Source organism: Diospyros lotus, chromosome 3 (assembly GCF_014633365.1).
Source record: "Diospyros lotus cultivar Yz01 chromosome 3, ASM1463336v1, whole genome shotgun sequence".
Lineage (NCBI taxonomy): Eukaryota > Viridiplantae > Streptophyta > Magnoliopsida > Ericales > Ebenaceae > Diospyros > Diospyros lotus.
In genome coordinates, this window is record NC_068340.1 from 29,662,617 (window position 1) to 29,684,549 (window position 21,933).

Below are 21,933 nucleotides of genomic sequence, written 5' to 3' on the forward strand. Positions count from 1 at the left end.
TCTTCTTAGACATCATGCTTCGAACCATGTTCATTATGGTTCTATTTTTTCTTTCTGATACACCATTCTGATGGGGTGAGTATGCAGCTGTTAACTGCCTCCTAATTCCCTTCATTTCACACCAGGTTGTGAACTCTTTTGACATGAATTCACCCCCACGGTCAGTGCGCAGTGCTTTGATAAACTTTCCTGTTTCTTTTTCAACAAAAACTTGAAATTTCTTGAACATCATAATGGCTTCAGATTTTTCAGACAAAAAATATACCCAAGTTTTTCTACTAAAATCATCCGTAAAAGTAATAAAATACCTTTTCCCACTATTTGAGGTAGGATTTATAGGTCCACAAATGTCTGAATGAATGAGTTGTAATGGCTGATCAGCTCTCCAGGTGCTACTCTTTGGAAATGATTCTCTTTGCTGCTTGCTTAAGACACATTCTTCACACATACGCGAAGGAGATTGGATTTTTGGAAGCCCTCTCACCATCTGTTTTTCCTCCAGAGTTTTCAATCCATTAAAGTTGAGATGTCCGTATCTATAGTGCCAAAGCCATGTAGAATCTTGCACAGTTGACTGAAAACAACCTTGATCTTTACTTGCAGTTTGAGTTTCCAAAGTAAACATGCGATTACCAGCCATCTTGACCATTGCTACCAGTTCATTCCTTGGATCATATATTTGACAACTATGCTTCTGTATTATAATAGCAAAGCCATTTTCTTGCAACTGACCCAAGCTTATCAAATTGCTTTTGAGCTCGGGGGCATAGAACACTCCACTAATGGTTTGCACGACTTTGTTCATCATGATTTTCACATCTCCTTTCCCCATAACATTAATGCTCGAATTATTGGCCAGCTTCACAGTTTCTCGAAATGTTTCATCAAGCTCGGAGAACAATGTTCGATTACCACTCATGTGGTTACTACATCCGGAGTCAAGATACCATACTTCTTTTGCATAATCTTTCGCTGCATGGTTTTCATAAGCTTCTTTGCCATCCACGTAAGCCATCAAGACTAGCTCCTCTTCGGTTTCAGCAAGATTTGCCTTTGTATCTTTCTCTTTTTCAGGACATTCCCACTGGTAATGCCCCAACTTGTGACAATTATAACACTCCAATTTTGACTTGTCAAATAAGCCTCGGCCTCGACCCCTTCCTCTACCTTAAAAACCTCCATGACCTCTGCCTCTCCCTAGAGATGATTCACCAGCAGTAGTCACTTTTAGAACATGCTCTTCCTCCACATGACTGAGCATTCGTTGTTCATGAACTAGGAGTGAGCTCTGTAATTCATCTATTGAAAGATTGTCAATATCCTTTGATTCCTCAATAGAACACACAACATAATCAAACTTTGGTGTCATTGATCGAAGAATCTTCTCAATCACAGTCACATCTTCCAGAGTTTCTCCATGAATCCTCATCCGATTTGCAATGGCCAATGTTCTTGCAAAGAACTCATTCACTGTCTCTCCAATTTTCATGTGAAGGATTTCAAACTCCTTGCGAAGAGCTTGCAATTGAGCACGCTTAACTCTGGCTGTGCCTTGGTATTTCTTCTTGAGAGAGTCCCATATGTCTTTTGCTGTATCTTTCTTGAGAATTGTCTCAAGAATTGCACGGTCAATAGCCTGAAACAGGTAGTTCTTAGCTTTCAAGTCCTTCAGCTTCTCGGCTTCAAGATTCTTGAGTTGCACCTCCGTCAGCACTTCGTCCTTTTTTGGCTCTTTTATCCCATTCTCAATTAGCCCCCAGTACTCTTTTGAACGAAGAAAATTCTCCATTAGCATACTCCAGTGGTCATAGTGACCATCGAAGCGAGGAATTGCTGGTTGCACAAAGCCACTTCCATTTTCTGATGCCATGGATCTTTGCTGCTTCAAGTGAAAGCTGCTGCTTCTTCAATTGTCAGGCCCCCAATGGAGCTCTGATACCAGATGTTAATTTTCAAGAGAACTGCAAATAAAACTCAATGTAGAGAGAAATCGTACTACACTGCTTTATTCAGAGAAAGATGTTGGCTTTATAGCCTACAATGGATAACAAAGGAAAACAGAAAAAATATCCTCTAGAAACACGGATTCTCTCAACAATAATTCAAATATTTCCTAATAATCAGGGATTATTCAACAGCAATTAAGGATAACAGAAGAACCATTCAACAATGCCTTTCAAATTCCAAATCTGGTTGTTGATAGTGATTATTTTCTTCTCTCTCATTCTTCATTTACACCGATAATTATGGGTTATGCCTTTTCAAGTTCCAAATCTGGTTATCCCGATCATTAAGGAAGGTGAGGGGATGATCACAATCACAACTTCGATTGCTCGGTGCGGCGGCTGCTACAGTCTATTCGGCTTAAAGGAGGATCAGGTATGTCGTTATTTTCTTTTGCAATCTTTTTTGACGGTTTTGAAATAGAAGATATACTGACGTAGAAGATAATGATAATGATGATGATGGGGGAAATTTTATTCAAAACCTGAAAATTTACTCTTCAAAACCCACGTCTCATTAAAATTTTTAATAATTTTAATATACCTCTTTTACCCTCACAACCCACAGCAAACTCTCTCTTCCGATCACCTTTCATCCCCAGCCATCACCTAAATATATAAATACGCACTTACACACACACTTATATATATATATATATAGCATGGCCGCGACCATGCAACCCAGCGCGCACACACATATACACTCACACACCAATACACTCAGACACCTATATAAATATATATACACACACTCACACACACTTATATATATATATATAAGCCGCGGCCATGGAAACCCCTGCACCTCGCGGTGCGAGGGTTTCTGCAACCCCCTCACCGTGAGATGCAGGGATTTCTAAAATCTCCGCACCTCGCGGTGCGGGGAATCAAGCCTTCCCCGACTGCTGGGAAGGCTTGATTAAATTTGTTTTATTTTAATTAAATTTATTTTATTATAATAAAATAAAATAAAAAGTAATATAAATAAATAAATAAATTCTAAATATCTGTATTTTAAGTAATTATAAATTAACTAATTTTAAATTTTAAATCATTGTAATTAAGTGTTGAATTTTTAATACTTAAAAAAATTTAAAATTTATTTTATTGAATTACTTAAAAATACACATATCGAAAAATCCTATCATCATTTAAAATAATTTTTTTTAAATATGTATATCTTTACCTAATTCAATAAGATAAATTTAAAAATCCTATCATTATTTAAAATATATTCTTTTTAAATATATGTAATTATAAAAAAAATATTTTAAATGATGATAGAATTTTTAGATATGTGTATTTTCAAGTATTAAAAATTCAACACCATGATTTAAAATTTAAAATTAGTTAAATTATAATTACTTAAAATGCAAAAATTTAAAAATTATTTATTTGTATTAATTTTTAATTTTATTTTATTATAATAAAATTCTTAATTAAAATAAAAATATAAAAATATAAAAAGTCTTCCCAACTGCTGGCAGTCGGGGATTTCAACAATCCCCACACCTCGCGGTGCGGGGGTTGCTGAAATCCCCGCACCTCGCGATGCCGGGGTTGTTGAAAACCTCCGCACTGCGAGGTGTGGAGGTTTTCATGGCCACGGCCATGCTTTTGTGTGTGTGAGTGTGTATATATATATATATATAGGTGTGTGTGTGAGCTTGCTAGTTGCATGGCCGTGACTGCCATGGCCGCGGCCATGCTCTGTGTGTATATATATATATGTATGTGTTTGTGTGTGTATATGATGTAGGAGGGAAAGAGAGATGCGAGATGATGGTCGGCGATGAGAGGTGATCGGAGAAGAAGGTTGGCTGTGGGTTGTGGGGGGAATAAAATAGGTATTTTAAAATTATTAGAAATTTTGATAGGACGTGAGTTATGAAGAGTAATTTTTCGGGTTCGCGATAGAATTTTCCTAATAATGGTGATGATGGAGGTGGTCACTGGACTTGACGAAGATTTAAATATTTTTAATTTATTTTAGTTTATATTTTGTGCTTGTAAGTATTGTGTGCTATTTTTATTTATATTATTTTATAATTTATGAAAATTTATATTATATAAAGTAATATTTAAAATTTTCATTATGAATAGATGAACAATGATAAATAGATTGAAATTAATAGATAAAATTATTTTGAAATAAATATATGTATTTTATTTATAATAAAAGATAAGATTATAATAATTATGTTGTTAAGTAATATTAATTTATTTTTTATAAAATTATATTATAAAAGACTTGGTTCTCGATTTTGGTAGGATGGAATCCTTAAAATCCAACGCATCAAAATCTTCATAAATCTTAGATGATTTAAAGCTGAAACTCTAGTTTTTATTTTCGAAATATGCTGAAAAAATTCTTTAAAATTGGCTGAGAAACTCTACCAATACAAGCTCTCTCTCAAGCTTCCAAGCGGAACTAATTTTTATCTCTAAGGTTGTCTCCAACAGTCCATCAAAACTCTTGCCAAGCTAAATTTTTAGCATGGCGACAATCGTGACATGCTCCAACATTGCTTGCTTACCACTCTTTTTGTTCGCTCGCCATCCAAATAGCAAAAGGGGAAATCTTTGCCTTTTTTGACTAGCCCAGAATCCATAGCATCTCTCGCCATTCCTTCTCGCAACGATCACCGTCAGAGAAGAGACATTGTTTAATCACAAAGCTCCATTGAAAAAGAGGCATTGGCATCGCTAACGATCAGACAAGATCCTTTACGAGTTGCCATCACCCACAGTTGAAGAAGACGAAGAGTCGCATTCTCCCACAATCGAAGAAGATAAAACGTCACCATATCCTGAGTATGGAGAAGACGAACAAACACAGTATGCCTTTGATTTATGCATTTGCATTTTTTTATTTCCCTTCTAGTTGTTAGATAAATCCGATCGATTGATTGGTTGGTCATGGTGATCATGGTGGTGGATAAATCCGATGTAGTCAGTCACGATGGTCACAACAACGATTGGATGGTTGGGTTTCAATTTGGGTTTTCAATTTTAGTTGTGTTTTTTTTTTTTTTTATTTGTGTTTTTTTAGCATATTTGAGCTATTGGTGTATTATTTTTGTGTTTAATTTGAGTATTAATTTAACATATTTAGGCTATTAGTAAGATAAAATAAATTAGAATTGAAGTTTATTAATAAATAAATAAAATAAAGAGACAAATAGAGAGTGAAATAGGAAGTGTGGTTGAAATAAACATAGTTTTTGAGATAAAATAAGAATAAGAAGTGAATTATTTATAATATAATAAAAAAAAATAGGGATGTGGTTGGAGATAATCTAAAGAGACTAATACTTACTTTGGAAATAAATCTTTGTAAAATTTACTAGTTTTTTTAAAAAACCCTAATAAAAGAATTGCTCCTAACTTGAAAGAAAGACGTTCAACAGCTAACTTAAAACAAATTATACTTAAAATTTAACAATTATCAAAATACACTTTTAACACACAATTAAAAACTTGAAAAATAAAAATTATGTATAGATTTGCATTAAAAACAAATTACGAAATTAATTGAGTTAGAAGGGAAATGAATTTAAATATGAAGTTTGGATGAAAATAATATAATTCGTGAAGACCCACATATTAACAGGAAAATATTTATTAAAAAGATTTATAACAACACTTGTAAAAATCTTTCACTTGATAATTATTTTTGTATGTACAATAGCAAGATTTATACATAAAGAGAAGGTAAACAAATGTAATCCACCTATCACGTAGCCCAACCTAAGTAATAATAAGTCAAAAGAAATGTACACTGAGAATGAGAATCAGATTTGATTTTTTAACACTTCTTCTTAAGTTAGAATAGATGCTAATCATTCTTAATTTACTGGCAAAATTTGAAAATTGTGACACACTCAATGATTTAGTGAAGATGTCGGTTAGCTGATCAAATGTTGATATATGGTAAGTTCTGACTACCCAAGCTTGAACCTTTTCTTGAATAAGATGACAATCAATTTCTATGTGTTTTGTTCGTTTATGAAATACCGGATTGAAAGCTATATGTAGAGCAACTTGATTATTGCAGAATAGTTTATCCAGCTGTGAATGTTTTATTCCAAGATCATGTAAAATGTTTTGGAGACAAGTGACCTCACAACAAGCAGATGCCATGGAACGATATTCTGTCTCTGCACTTGAGCGGGAGGCGATAGCTTGCTTTTTGGTTTTCCAAGAAATGAGAGAACTCCCAATAAAAACACAGTAGTTTGTGGTTGACTCACTACAAGAAAAATCGATTTTAGTGACGGAAAAATTCGTCACTAAAAACAGAAAATCCGTCACAAAAAAGGGCGTCACTGATTGTTAGTGACGGGGTTGAGCAATCTCGTCACATATCTGTGACGGACAAGCTTTCCCATCGCAAATCTGTGACAGGACATCTTTCCCGTCACAGATAATTTTAAATAATAAAAAAATAAAAATAAAATATTAAAATTAATTTTAAAATAAAATAAAATAAATATTTATCTAATTTATAATATTAATTCTAAATATTTGAATTGAAATTTTATTTCTTCTTTTTATTGTTTTATTTTAGATAAAAATCTTAAAATGTATTAGCGTGCTCTACATATTTTATAAAAACAAAATAATATTTTTCTTAAATACTATTTTAATTTTTAGTCTTTAATTACTTGCATATTTGAATTAAAATAATTATCTAATTTATTTCATATGTTAGTTTTAAATATTTGAATTGAAATTTTATTTATTATTTTTAATGTTTTATGTCAAATAGAATTTTTTGTATTTTTTAATGTGTATATTTTATTTATAACAATAAAAGTAAACTGTATTACATTTAAAAGTAAACTATTAAAAATTATAGTATTACATCAATATTTCCTATGTATTTTATTTAAAATTACAGTATTATATTTTAATTAAAAGTAAATTTTTTTCAATTAAAAATAAAAAAAACACAAATAACCATTAAACTAAACTAAAATAAAATAACTACAACTAAACTAACACAAAACAATCATTAAACTAAACTAACACAAAATAACTAAAACTAAACAACACAAAATAATTATCTCATTGACTGAAAGAGTGGCGGCAATGGCACCGGCGTAGTAATAATACCGGTGGGAGACAGCAGCTACAGAAAAATCAAGAGAACCAATGGGGGAATAGAGAAATGGCGTCGGAATAGGGGGAAGGGGGCGAGAAAAAGTGAGAACCAGAGAGAGGAAGGGGGAGAATAGATGTTCGGGAGGGGGTTTTAGACTTAAATTAGTGATGGGTGTGCCATGCCCGTCGCTGATCAGTGACGAGCATGACAGTCCCGTCATTGATCAGTGATGGGCATGGCAGTCCTGTCACTGATCAGTGACGGGCAAGGTAATTAGTGACGGGCATTGCAGTCTTATCACAAAAAACATGGTAGGAAATTTAGTGACGGGACTGCAATGCCCGTCACTGATCAGTGACGAGCATGACAGTCCCATCACTGATCAGTGACGGGCATGGCAGGCCCGTCACTGATCAGTGATGGGCAAGGTACGCCCATCACTAATTAGTGACGGGCATTGTAGTCTCGTCACAAAAAACATGGCAGAAAATTTAGTGACGGGCATGACAGTCCCATCACTAATCAGTGATAGGCAAGGCACGCCCGTCACTGATTAGTGATGGGCATGGCAGGCCCGCACTGATCAGTGACGGGCATGGCAGTCCCGTCACTGATCAGTGACAGGCAAGGCACGCCCGTCACTAATCAGTGACGGGCATTGCAGTCCCGTCACTAAATTTTTTGCCATGTTTTTTGTGACAAATTTTCGTCACTAAACCCGTCACAAATTAGTGACGAGTGGGCCCCCGTCACAAATCCCGTCACTAAATTATGATTTTCTTGTAGTGACTTTCGTGTGTCTCAATATCGAGCCCAATTCGCATCACAAAAAGCATTCAACTGTAATAAACTTGTGGATGAGAGAAAAATACCTTATCTAGGTGTTTTCTTGATGTAACATAGAACTCGTTGTGTCACTTCTAGGTGTGGAACTCGAGACTTGTCCATAAATTGACTGAGAATGTGAACGGAATATATAGACCAAGTTTGGCCTTGTGATGGTTAAGTAAATCAGTCGCCCAACAAGTCTTCGATAAGAGAATGGATCTTCAATACAAGCGTCTTCTTCCTTACTAAGAAATAAATTCTGCTCCCTTGGAGAATTGGCGGGCTTTGCTGCCAAGTATCCCATGTCTTCTTATATTTTAAGGGCATATTTTCTTTGTGATATAATAATTCCTTATTTTAATCGAGATATCTCTATGCCAAGAAATTAAAATATTTTAAATTATCAAGATCTTTAAGCTCAAATTGTTGCATGAGATGGGCTTTAATTTCTTGGGGATTATTGGCTGCAAGAATGATGTCATCCATATAGATAAGTAGGGCAATAAAAGAAGTACCATGGTGTTGGACGAATAATGAGTGATCTGATTTGGATTGTATGAAGTCTGCAAGGGTGACGACTTTAGATAGTTTGATGAATCATTGATGAGAAGCCTGCTTAAGCCCATATAAAGATTTGTGAAGATTGTATACACGTGTCTCCCCTTTTCGTCTGAAACTACGGGGTAATGTCATGTAGATGTATTTCTCTAGATCACCATGGAGGAAGGCATTGTTGACGTCCAGTTGTTGAAGGTGTTAATTCAGGGAAAATGCAACAGCAAGAAGTAAGCGAACAATAACAAGTTTGGCAACGGGTGCAAAAGTCTCACGATAATCAAATCCTTCAATTTGACTGTAACCCTTTACAACTAAGCGTTCTTTATAGCGTTGGACAGTGTTATCAGGATTAAATTTGATCTTGTAAACCCATTTGTAATTGATGGGTTTCTTGTGGCAAGGAAAAAGTTGGAGAGACCAAGTGCCATTATCATAGAGGGCACGAAGTTCTTCGTCCATTGTAAGACGCCACTTAGGATCGTTGACAGCTTGGGTAAAGGAGGTAGGTTCTTTGACAGCTAAAATGGAAATGGTGAAAACACGATGGATAGGAGAAAGTCGACCATAAGTAAGAACATGAGACAAAGGGTGAGAAATACATGTGCTTGTAGTCAACACCGAGTGAGACGACAGTAGAGAACAAAGCTTCTACATGGTATTGTTGAAGGTAGCTAGGTGCCTGTGTGGGTCGTTGGAGTTGAGGGTTGGGTGTGGGAGAATCTTGTGGTGCATCAGGTACTATCGCGGTGGCTGGGTCAAAAAATGCAACATCGGGAAGTGGCAATGCTAAATGGATTATTAGAGCTGATGACGTAGCAGTGGGTGAAGCAAATGTCGTATCGAGTGAGGTCAGATAGGGATCGGATCGGGGTGAAGGCATTGTGCCAAGTGGAGATGGCTCCACGATAGTTGGGTGTGGATGAGCAGGCACTACAACAAGTTGGTTGGGATTGGTAGGCACTATGGTTGGAAGGATCGGATCTGCAGAGCCAGCGACGGGAAGGATGGAGTATGCTGGTGAAGTGGAGATGGGTGCAATAAAAGCATAAGGGAAAACATGTTCGTGGAAAAGGACATCTCGAGAAAGGAAAATTTTGTTGGTTGCTAAATTATAAACCCAATAACCTTTGGTACCATAAGGATAGTCGAGAAAAATGCAACGGAGAGAACGAGCATCAAATTTGCTTGGTTTGTGGTGATGCGTAGAGGCAAAACAGAGACAACCAAAAACACGTAAATGATCATAAGTGGGTGTTTTGTGAAAGATGACCTCAAATGGTGTGCAGCCATGGAGAACAAAGGTTGAGGTACAATTGATTAGATAAGTGGCAGTTAGGAGAGCATCACCCTGAATTTTTTTGGAAAGGTCGGCTTGGAAAAGCAAGGCATGAGCAACATTGAGGAGATGTCGATATTTTCGTTCAACAACACCATTTTGTTATGGGATTGAGATACAGCTAGTTTGGTGAATAATCTCTTTAGCATGATATGTGTTTGAAATAGCAAATTCAAGGCCATTGTCACTACAGATGATTTTGATGCGAGAATCAAATTGGATTTCAACAAGGTTGATAAAGGTTAAGTAAACAATTTCTAGCCTCAAATTTGGTTAACAAAAGGTAAACCCATGTGCACGGAGAAAAATCATCTACAATAGCAAGAAAGTATTTTGCTCCTTGTAAGGATGAGACATGGTAACCACCCCAAATGTCAACATGAATTAACTCAAAACAAGATTTTGTAGTGATGGAATTGGTAGGAAAAGGTAGTCTAGTTTGTTTGACAAGTGGACGGATAAAACAATCTATGACTAGACCGATTTTGACAAAGTCTAAACATAAAGAGGTGGCACGTAGGCTTTTATTGGAAAGATGACCAAGACGTTGATGCCAAAGACAAGGATTGATGGAGGAAATGATGGCAACAAAAATATGACACTGAGCATACTTTGACTTATCCAAGTAGTAGAATCCAGCTTGTTTAGTTCTCGTCCCAATCGTCTTCCTCGAATGTTGGTCCTGTACAAAACAAAGGTGGTTGGTAAATGTTGTATAACATGAAAAGGTTTGAGCCAATTTGACCACATATATATCAAATTGAGTTTAAAGGAATGAACACAAAGCACATTATAAAGAACCAGTCTACTAGAAAGGTGTATTGTCCCTACATGTGTGACTTGAGCAAGAGTATGGTTTGGTAAATGCACATAACGGTTGGTGATAAGTATACTACTGGTAAAAAGATGAGGGGAACAAACCATGTGATCAATAACTCTTATGTCAAAGATCCATTGAATACCCTTACCATATATGTGGGAGCTAGGAGGAATACTTGAAAGGTTGCTCACTATTGACACTTGATGTGTAGCACGAATCGTCTTTGTTCGAGCAATAAGTTCAAGAAGATTGCAATATTGTTCAACAGTGAGACTGTAGAAGGAAAAGGTTTCAATCTTATCAGAGTTGGAAATCACATGATGAACTAAGGGAAAACCATTTGAGGGAACCTTTTTATCCCCTTGAGTGTTTGTTTGCTTGAGCTTACAATAGACATCAATGGTGTGGTCTTTGTAACCACAATGATCGCATTTAAAATGTTGGCAACAATTGTCAATGGCATGGCCAATAAGATTGCAGCGATCATATTTGAAATGTGGGTTTCTTGGTGAGTAATTTCTATTAGAATTTGGTGGTCCATTTTTGACGATAAAGGCAACGGCTTTAAAAAATTTCTCATTTTTCATTTCAATTCTTTTTTCATTTGGAATGCTTATAAACTCCTTGACATGTAACATGGATATGGTAGAAGCAAAAGATGCTTACTTTTACTGGGTGCTTATTTTACTTTTAACTTTTCTTTGGGGTGGCGTGATTTGGGTTAATGTTTTTTCTTGTAGTATGCAGATAGGATGAGAAAAAAAGTGACTGCAAACTATTGGCATTATTTTTCTACAGATACACTAGAACGATAATGCTATTTGTATAGATATGATTTTTACAAGTGACTTGAAAAAATCATTTTATCTTTTTCTCTCCTCTCAATCACTATTTTACCCCTTTCTCTCATCTCCCCCATTCTATCATCTTTCTCTCTCCTCTCCTCCCTCTTCAGCATCGCTCGCGCTGGTCGATGCCTCACACTCGCCGCCCACCATCGCTAGCTATATCCTCGCCTGGCCAACCACCACCTCGCCGCGAGAGGTTAGACAGCCAAGCGAGGATGCAGCGGATAGTGAGGTGAGGCAGTTAACGGCGGTCAGTCAGACAAGGATGCAGCAGCGAGTGAGAGGGAGCGGCGGGCAGCGAGGGGAAGGCTGTGAGAGATAGTGCTGAAGGAAAAAGGAGAGAGAGAGAGAGAGAGAGAGAGAGAGGTGCAATTGCTAGAGGGGGAAGGGGAGAGAGAAAGGAGAGGAGAGGAGAGGAGAGAATATGGCGAATTTATCGCGATAAATCATCAATTTATTGGGAGAACATCACCTATAAACCCCCAGTAAAACCTTCCTCGTATTAATAGCATCACTCTACACTGGAATAGAGACCCAGAATTTCATCTGAATGTCCGGACTGAACCATGTACGTTTAGTTCACAGTTATAGCGGGTTTCGCCCAAAACCAGTCGTTAAATCACCCTGTTTGTTCAGCGCAAACCTCAAGTGCTACTGAAACACGGTTTATAAATCCATATGACAAGGGATTTTCCTCAATGTGAAGGAATTTCTGACAGCAAAAGGGTAATCAAAGCACTCCTGATTCGCCACACATTTTACTGCAAACGATTGACAAGTTCGTGTGGTTGTGTATTGCTTGATGGTTAACTCAAGTTGCTTGGATTAGAGCAGTGGCCATGCCATCCCCCGTAACCTGGTATCAATGGAAAGACAAAATGAGCCCCCCCCCCAGAGGTATTCATCAGTTCGAGTTGAGGATTTTCACTTCAAGTAGATGCAGTTCAAAGCTCATCCCTCTGAATTTAATATACATCCACGGCCATGTTCACTGTGCATGACACATTGGCAACATTATGTATTCTGTTTCGGTGTATTTAAGACCTTAGCATCTGGACCCACCCACTGTTTTATCTTGGATCTCCTGCCAATTTTGTACATTTAAGCAGCTTTCTTGTTTAGAGACGAGAGATTAGTTTGTTTAAATGCTTGAAGGATTAATCCAAGAAGCTAAAATGTACAAAAGAATGCAATATATTAGAAGGGACATATGCATGCCAGAGCAGCTGAAAGAGCCTCCTAGAAGACTGTAGAATAAATAACCGCGATGGGAAAATTAACGTTAAAATTATAAATTGAGTATCGTCAAGCAAATACAAAAAAGTTAAAACAGAACAAACCAGAAAAATAAAACGGATTTAGGGCTGAAAATATAGAAATAAAAAGGGCATGCACAGCGAATCACATATATGGCCAAATATTTGCAATACATAAGAAGGAAGGGGATAGGACCACTGTTGCTTCATCGCAGGAACACATCTGTGAGAACTGTGGTAGACTCCAAAGAGGCTTTCAACAGCTTCAATCCCTAAATCACATAAATAAATAATACAAACAGAAAAGAAGATATATATTTCGATTATTTGCCACAAAAAATCAAAACTTATGGTGGATTAAGGATCGATCATAACTAAAATGTGTTCTTTCAATAACTCCCACGTGAAAAGGATATATATGTAATTCTGGAAAACATCTATATTTTTATAGTATATTATATATTTATATTATATTTACAAGTATATATAATTATGTTTTTATTGTATGTATGATTCCTTTGACTAATACATGTGATTTCAACACTACGAGTCATTACAGTCCATACACAAAATTTTGCTTCTATACACCAATTAATATCAAATTTTTAATTTGAATAAAAAATTTCTGTAGCCTGCCTACATGCATTTGACTATTTTTTCTTAAAATTATATTAAGAGTATTAATTATAAGAAAATTCTTTTGCATGTTGTTTTAAATAAAAAGTTAACCATATATAGGAGAAAAAGGAGGAAGACTGGAGAGGATAAAACCAGACCTCGTCCATGCCTACCACAACGATCTTCTCCTGGAGGACGCCGATATCTTTGACCTTAAGCGAGTTGAGAAGAGCAAGACTGGACACAGTGGACAGGGGCTTCACCGTCAGATCATCCGCCACCGTGTAAACCACCGCGCTTTTGACGTACCCTTGCACCACATTAGGTCTATCATAAGAGGAGTAGCTGCTGCTACTTCCCTGAAAAGAGAAAGGCAGCGCCTTCAATAGCGGCGACGGCTCGGTGTTTGAAGTGGCTGTCGCCGGCCGCAAGAGAGAGTTCTTCGTCTGGCTTGGCTGTAAATACTCGTCGGCAAGGTTCTGGGCGCTCTCGTAGATTTTGATGATAGACCCAGAAACAGCCTGGCCGGGGAGGGCGGCCAGAATACCGCCGAGCGGTAGCTGCAAGAGGCCAAATAGGAAGTCGACGAAGTCCTTTCCAGCCTCCGCGAACACCACCTTATCTGTGGTTGTGTCTACTAGAAGCTTCAAGCTTGCGGTTTTGTCCATTGGCAGGTTAGATTATGGGGGTTGCAGAGAGGGGAAATTACAAATTAGGAGATGGGAATGGAAAGGAAAAAACGGTTGGGACGATGAAGATTTATTTTCTTCTCTCTCATTCTTCATTTAAAGGAGATTTTTTGCCGCTGCTGCCGCCGTCTATTCAGGTTAAAGGAGCATCAAGTATGTCCTTATTTTCTTTTGCAATCTGTCTTTTTCCAGTCTTGAACTAGAAGATCACATTGATTTCTTGAACTAGAAGATACATTGATTTAGAAGATAATGAAAATGATGGTGATGATGGAGGTGGTCATTGGTCTTTGATGAAGATTTAAAAATTTATGATTTATTTTAGCTTATATTTTGTACTTGCAAGTGTCTTCTTTTTATTTATATTAATTTATAACTTATATGACTTATAAAAATTCAATTGTATGAATTAATATTGGAAATTTTCATTATAAATGAATCAATGATGATAAATGAATTGAAATTAATAGATGAACTTATTTTGAAATAGGTACACATATTTTTTATTTATAATAAAAAATAAAATTTTAATAATTATGTTATTAAATAATATTAATTTATTTTTTATAAAATTACTTTATAAAGACTTCCTCCTAGTAGTGGTAGGATGGAATCCTTAAAATTCAACCAACCAAAATCGTCATAAATTTTAGATGATTTAAAGTCGAAACTCTAATTTTTATTTTCGAAATATGTTAAAAAAATTCTTTAAAATTGGCTAAGAAACTCTACCAATACTAGCTCTCTCTCAAGCTTCTAACATAAACCAATTTTTATCTCTAAGGCTGTCTCTGACGATTCGCCAAAACCCTCGCCAAGCAGGGTCGGCCCATGCCATGGCCCCCAAAAGGGGGAAGGGGGCCCTAAAAAATGGCACACCTAAGAGCCAGGACGCTCGGCGGCCTTGCTTCCAACTCTGTCAGTTCGTCTCCGCCTTCGTCTCTCTCTGCGTCATGCTCACAAGTAGTTTTATTTTATTTTGTAACTCGAGAAAATCATCTTTTTCTCTAACACAGCAAGTCTGGTAAAAGTTTTTAGAAGGAATCTTTTATTTTTGGGATAATTAATATTATTGGCTTATATAGATTACAAACACTGGGAATTTTTCTTGAAATGTGACAATTGTGGGCTTTTCTTAGTTGCTGCAGTCACAAAGTTAAAATCGGTTGTATGGGAAATTATTCTTGTTTTATCTTTGCTAGTAATGTAACTCAGAAACTATTTGTACAGAAACACTTTTACCGATTGGTTTATAGGTATGATATATCGTGAGAAATTAGTGATATTTGAGATGTAAATTGAAGTAATTTATCGCAATAAATTGGATCTAAATGAAAAACGAGAAATAGAGAGACGGGACAGAACTTAGCTCGTCTTCCTCTTCGTCGTTCTCCGATGAATTCGAGGAGCAGGACTGGTCTTCATCGTCCTTCTCGTGTGGGTCATTACTAGAGCAAGATCGAGAGCTGGATAGAGCTCCAAAAGAAGTGGCTGATCTACGAGCTGGGTTCGTTGCTGTCGTTCTTGCTTGTGTTCGCCGGTGACATGGAGGCAGTGGACCATCGATAGAACCAACACGAGCTCGGCGGCGACAATCGGAGCGGGACCTACCGGTCGCTCCACCCGAGTCCCGTGAGCTTGCTCCATTGGAGCAAGAAGGGCAAGCCCTGGGCCTGACTTGACATGAAGAACCCGCGCCCCTTGGATTATCTCTAGTAGCCGTACGATCTGTACCATCTCCGGCAGCATCACAGATTGAAGCAACTGTTATCGACTTCTTTGCATTTAAATTTGATTTGATTTGATTCTTCTTTCCATTTTCTTTCAGATATTCATTTCATGGCTATGTACAGATTCAATATGTTCTTTTTTCCTTTGATTCTTGTTCTTTTATTTACAAAATTTGTGGGTTTTGGGTCCATTTGGGAGGTGTTCCTAACTTGGAACAAATTTTGGGTGAAGAAGAGAATGGCCCCGTTTGTTGCAGCTTAATTAAAGAAATTATAGCTTCTAGCTTTTTAGATTATAGCTTCTAAAACTTAGAATAAGTTGTAAACATGTTTGCTGCAACTTCTTAGAAGTTGTAGTTAATTAGTTGTGGTGTTTGATACCATAAACTGTAAAATAACTTATTTTTGTATAATTGTCCATAATACCCTTAGTAGTTATAGAATGATAATTTAAAAATTAATTAGTGTATATGTATAAGTTTCAAGTGTTATAAAAAAATTAATTAGAGTATAGAGAGAGAGGAAGATGGCGAGAGAGAAGAAGAGATTTGAAAATGGAGATGGCGGTGGAAAAGAAAAACCTATGATTGTATAGACAAAAGAGTAATTCTTTGTTAAAAATAAGGGCAAAATTGTCACAAAAATATAATCAATTAGGCAGAAATTGTAAAAGCTGGGGTACTCCAGCTTTAAAAAAGCCAGCTTCTATCCTTTCTAAAAGCTAGTAAAAGCTATAAGTTAAAATTCTATAAGTTAAAACAAACACTACATCCTAACTTTTTTGAAGTTAGAAGCTAAAAGTTGTAACTTTTAAGCTGCAACAAATAGGCCCAATAACATGTTGGTGTTCTGTAAATTTACCAGTTCCAATCCATTTTTACTGATAAATGAATTGAATGGTGTCCCATTATGTTTTGCTTTGCAACTGTCGCCCTTTCATGGTTGATTCTCAACTCCTTAACCCTTAAGATTTAATCTTTTTGCATTTTGAGTAACTCAATCATTGATTTGATCACTCCATTGACAACGAGAGAGAAACAGAAGGGGAGAGAGAGTGTTTTGGGTATTTTGAGTTTGGGCCCATAAAATATTCTGTAAATCTCTTTCTGTACAAATAGCACAACTCAGAAAGAAATGTGCTTTCACTTTGCCATTGAGTGTATTTTGTCAAGATTTCTGTTTGTTTGGATTACTATTTTGTCAAGATTGATGGGCCCTGATAAAATGCTAAATCTTCATCTTTAACTCCTGCAATTAATAAGAATATATTTTGAGGCCTATCTTTCTCTGTTTCGAAGCAATTTCAAGCTTAAAACTTATCTTATACAAAAGTGAGATGATAGCTTTGTGGCAGGTCTTAGTCATTGAGAGTTGTAGCTTCCTTAGGTTGTAATTAAGGCGGGTCATCCTCCTTGTACTTGTTTTTAGGGGTTTGGAGTGAAAAACTACTGGAGCATTGGGAGACAAGTTTTGCGCTTTTGAAATATCAATACCTACTATCCAAGGGAGATAAAGAGTTACTCTTATTGAAAGCTCCTTGTCAAGCCTCCTAGTTATGCCTTTTCCTTATTGTTAGCCGCTGCTTGGCTTTGGCATTTTGCTTAGGAAAATGATTGGAGAAGAATGATGGAGAGTTAAGTCTGAGTGTACTCAGGAATTTGGCTTCCTAGTAGGATTGCTTCTCCTCAAGGGGTTGGGTTTGGGAGAGATACGGGTGAGGATTTTAATTTAGTGGAAGTGAATTTAAATATAAAATATATAATTTTAAAAATATATTAATAATATTAAAATATAAAAAAATTATAATTATTTCTTAAAACTTTTTATACCATAAATTACAATTATTTAAAAAAGTTATAATGATCATTTGAATCTTTATACTCTTATTATAATCAAGAAATGTTAATTTTTGTCGTATACAATCAATTGATGCATTTAGACGAATTTGATAATTACATCGTGTTTGTTTTAACTATTTGAAGAAAATTATCTCAATATTTTATTCTTCATTCATTAAGACCTCACAGTTGTTTTGAGGTTAATTATGTGCACTATTGGCATTTTCAATATGAATTTGAAGTCTATTTTTTTTTTTAAATTACTGAATCCTTCTTTTACAAAAGAATCACTACTTTCGTTATTTTCTATTATTTATTTTGAAAAGATAATAGTATAAACAAAATGTGACATCTTTACTTATATCATATTTTAACCAATCACTAAATTCATTGAACTAAACTAGAATGAATTGTCTTGATTTCGAGACTGATATAGACATCTTTGCAAATAAGCTCTTTTAATTGATCTCAAAGATTAATATTGTAATTCATTATTGAAGTTCTTAGCTCAGGATCTAAAAGAAATTGTGTAACATTAATTTGCTTAATATTTATTTATTTTCTTTAATATAAATTTTTTTCAATACTTTGCTTTCTTTGCCTAACTAGTGGATCACCCATGCCATGCATGGATGAATGGATATCGTAAAAAAAAAAAAAAATTGTTAAAGTAAAAATTATATAATTTAATAGTTACAATAAATGAAAATCACAATAAAGAAGTAAAAAATAAATAAAATAACTGTGTTACAATCATGAAAATACAACAAAAAGATTATAAATTTTGAAAGATTTCCTTATACGCATTCAAGGGTAGACAAACAATTAAAAGCACATAACTCTATCCCAAAATTATGTAAAAATAAACCTAAATTAACATATAATACAATAAGCAATGCGCAAAAAATAAAAAAATTACACAATAACAGGAAAAAAAAAACGATAACCAACCTCTTTATTTTGAAATATGCATTCAAGGGTAGACTTTTTTTTTTTTGAATTTTTACGTGTATTTGTCTCATATGTGCATATCACACGAACCCTCAAGGCCTAATTTTTCTTAGTTGCATTCACATCACTCACTTGACAGAATAGTGGTGCTATGTTACACCAGAAGACCAAACTGGGTAAAAAAATACGGTTAAAATTTACTAAATAAAAGTAAAGAATAAGAGAAAATTTGAGAAGAATAATCGAGAAAGGAGAAGAGAAGAACTGGAAGGGTTGAACGGGAATGGAGAGAAAGAAGAGAGAGAGATATTTATTTTCTTTTATTAATTTCTCTTCATTCAAATTCTCTTATTTCTCTCAATTTATCAAATCATATGCCACCATTAAGTTTCTCTTTTTTCCCACGCTTTGCCACACAATTTGAATCTTACTCACTTAACATAATTTTCAAAACACAAATTTAATTTGCATTTAATTTCTCCAAGTCTAACATATAACACATCTTCAGTGTAGACTAATGGGAAAAAGGAGAATTAAATAAATGACAATAATCAATTAAGTTAAAAAATAAAATTATGACATTTAAAATTATAAAAAATAAATTTAAATTAATTAAATTGTATGTAAAATAAAGATAATTTAAATAATCAATTAATTATATAAAATAATAATAATCAAATTTTCAAAATTGATTATCCATACATAACTTTACATATTTCTCCTAACAATTAATTATCACATTTAAGACATGTCAAATTTTTAAGGAAGTAAAAAAAAATTTAAAAATAAAATTATAACATTTAAGTTATATATAAAATTATAATATTTAAAATTATAAGAAAAATAATTTAAATTAATTAAACTATATATAAAATAAAGATAATTTAAATAATCAATTAATTATATAAATGATAATAATCAAATTTTCAAAATTAATTATCCATGACTTTACATATTTCTCTTCGCAATCAATTACCACATTTAAGACATGTCAAATTTTTAAGAAAGTAACAAAAAAAAATTTAATAAATAAAATTCTAATATTTAAATTATATATAAAATTATAACATTAAAAATTAAAAAATAAATTTAAATTAATTAAACTATATATAAAATAAGAATAATTTAAATAATTAATTAATTATATAAATGATAATAATCAAAATTTCAAAATTAATTATCCATACATGATTTTACATATTTCTTCTGACAATCAATTATCATATTTAAGAAAGATCAAATTTTTAAGAAAGCAACAAAAAAAAATAAAGTTAAAAAATAAAATTATAACATTTAAGTTATATATAAAATTATAACATTTAAAATTATAATTTAATTTAATTTAAATTAATTAAACTATATAAAATAAAGATAATTTAAATAATTAATTAATTATATAAATGATAATAATCAATTTTTCAAAATTAATTATACATACATGACTTTACATACTTCTTCTCGCAATTAATTATCACATTTAAGACATGTCACATTTTTAAGAAAGTAACAAATAAAAATAAAGTTAAAAAATCAAATTATAACATTTAAGTTATATATAAAATTATAATATTTAAAATTATAAAAAATAAATTTAAAATAATTAAACTATATATAAAATAAAGACAATTTAAATAATTAATTAATTATATAAATAATAATAATCAAAATTTTAAAATTGATTATCCATACATGACTTTACATATTTATCCTAACAATCAATTATCACATTTAAGATATGTCACATTTTTTAAAAAGTAACAAAAAAAATAAAGTTAAAAAATAAAATTATAACATTTAAGTTATATATAAAATTATAACATTTAAAATTATAAAAAATAAATTTAAAATAATTAAACTATATATAAAATAAAGACAATTTAAATAATTAATTAATTATATAAATAATAATAATCAAAATTTTAAAATTGATTATCCATACATGACTTTACATATTTATCCTAGCAATCAATTATCATATTTAAGACATGTCAAATTTTTTAAAAAGTAACAAAAAAAATAAAGTTAAAAAATAAAATTATAACATTTAATTTATATATAAAATTATAACATTTAAAATTATAAAAAAATAAATTTAAATTAATTAAACTATATATAAATAAAAATAAAATAAAAAATTTACTTGACAGTCGGTATTCAACAGTATTACCTAATATCTCAAAATTTCTCCCGATTTAAAAAAGTCTCATTTTTTTGTAATTTATTTCAATTAAAATTTTATGCTAATATTTAAAAATTAATAATATGAATAAATTAATAATATTTATCTTGGCTCTTCATATACCAGCATGATTACACATTCTCCAAATACCATTTAATTATGAAAAAACCATTTACATGTTCCAAGAACTACATGTTCCAAGAACTACATTTCCAAGACTTAATTAATGACTTATAAAAATTCTATTTCAGGTAAGCAAAAAAAATTAAAAAACATAATAAAATATCAAAATAGTAACCGAAAATGGGCGGAAAAAATTTTGACGGCTGTTTTGTTATAATATATATATAGATCATTGTAAAAAAAAAGTAAAATTATAAGCAAATTATAAAAAATGATATGATGGTTACTATTGAGCTATCTTTTTTCAATACTTATTTTTTTTAGTAGTAAACTATAAATTTTTTTATTTTCAGTTGTGACTCATTATAACAAATAAAATTTAAAAAAAAAATCTAGCCCAACTGTGCCTCACATGACTCGGCCAGATGACTTACAGAGTTGTCTAATTTTATCCATTTTTTTTTGCTGTGGAATGAAATGTGGGTTACGTTTTGGGAGGACAAGTGGCATAGTGATAGATCCCTTATAGATAGAGATGTCAAAAGGGCCAACCTAATCCGAGTAGGCCCACGAATTTTTTAAATAGACCGAGTTAACCCATTTACTAAAAGGGTCGGGCCCGATCCGACCTTTTTTGTCTTGGGTAGAGCTCAGCTCGACCCATGGCCCCCTTTGTAGGGGCCGAGCTAGGCCAACCCATGGGCCTAGCGGGCTCATGGGCCTTAGCCCACAAGGCCTAGGGGGTCGGGCTCGGTGGGCTTGGCCCACAGGCCCAGGTAAGCCGGGCCCATTGAGCCCGACCCCTTTTTCTTTTTTTAAATAATTTTTTAAAAAATAATACATATATAAATATCAAAATAATGTATATATAAAAACTAATTTTTTCTCTTTTTAAACAATTTTCTATCCTAAGTTTTAAATATTATTTTATTATTTTATATTTCAAAATTCTATATGCTTGTAAATTTTCTTGTGAATTGATATAAAAAATAATACACATATAAAAGAGAGAATGTTTATTTATAATTTAAATATATAAAAAATTTAGC

The 21,933-nt window shown here is 33.4% G+C and overlaps 1 protein-coding gene across 4 annotated transcripts in view; it reads right to left on the reverse strand.

The window, feature by feature from the left end:
* The window catches only part of LOC127797260 (uncharacterized), a 28,798-nt gene extending 14,612 nt beyond the window's left edge, over window positions 1-14,186 (reverse strand). For 2 of the 4 annotated variants that reach the window (XM_052329991.1, XM_052329990.1), the window contains exon 1: window positions 13,533-14,186. In XM_052329991.1, the coding sequence (XP_052185951.1) occupies window positions 13,533-14,042 (510 nt within the window). In that variant the 5' untranslated portion in view covers window positions 14,043-14,186. Of the gene's footprint in view, window positions 1-12,612; window positions 13,029-13,532 lie in introns of those variants that run through there. The other 2 variants (XM_052329995.1, XM_052329989.1) reach the window with 2 other exon arrangements.
* Window positions 14,187-21,933: the final 7,747 nt, after the last annotated feature.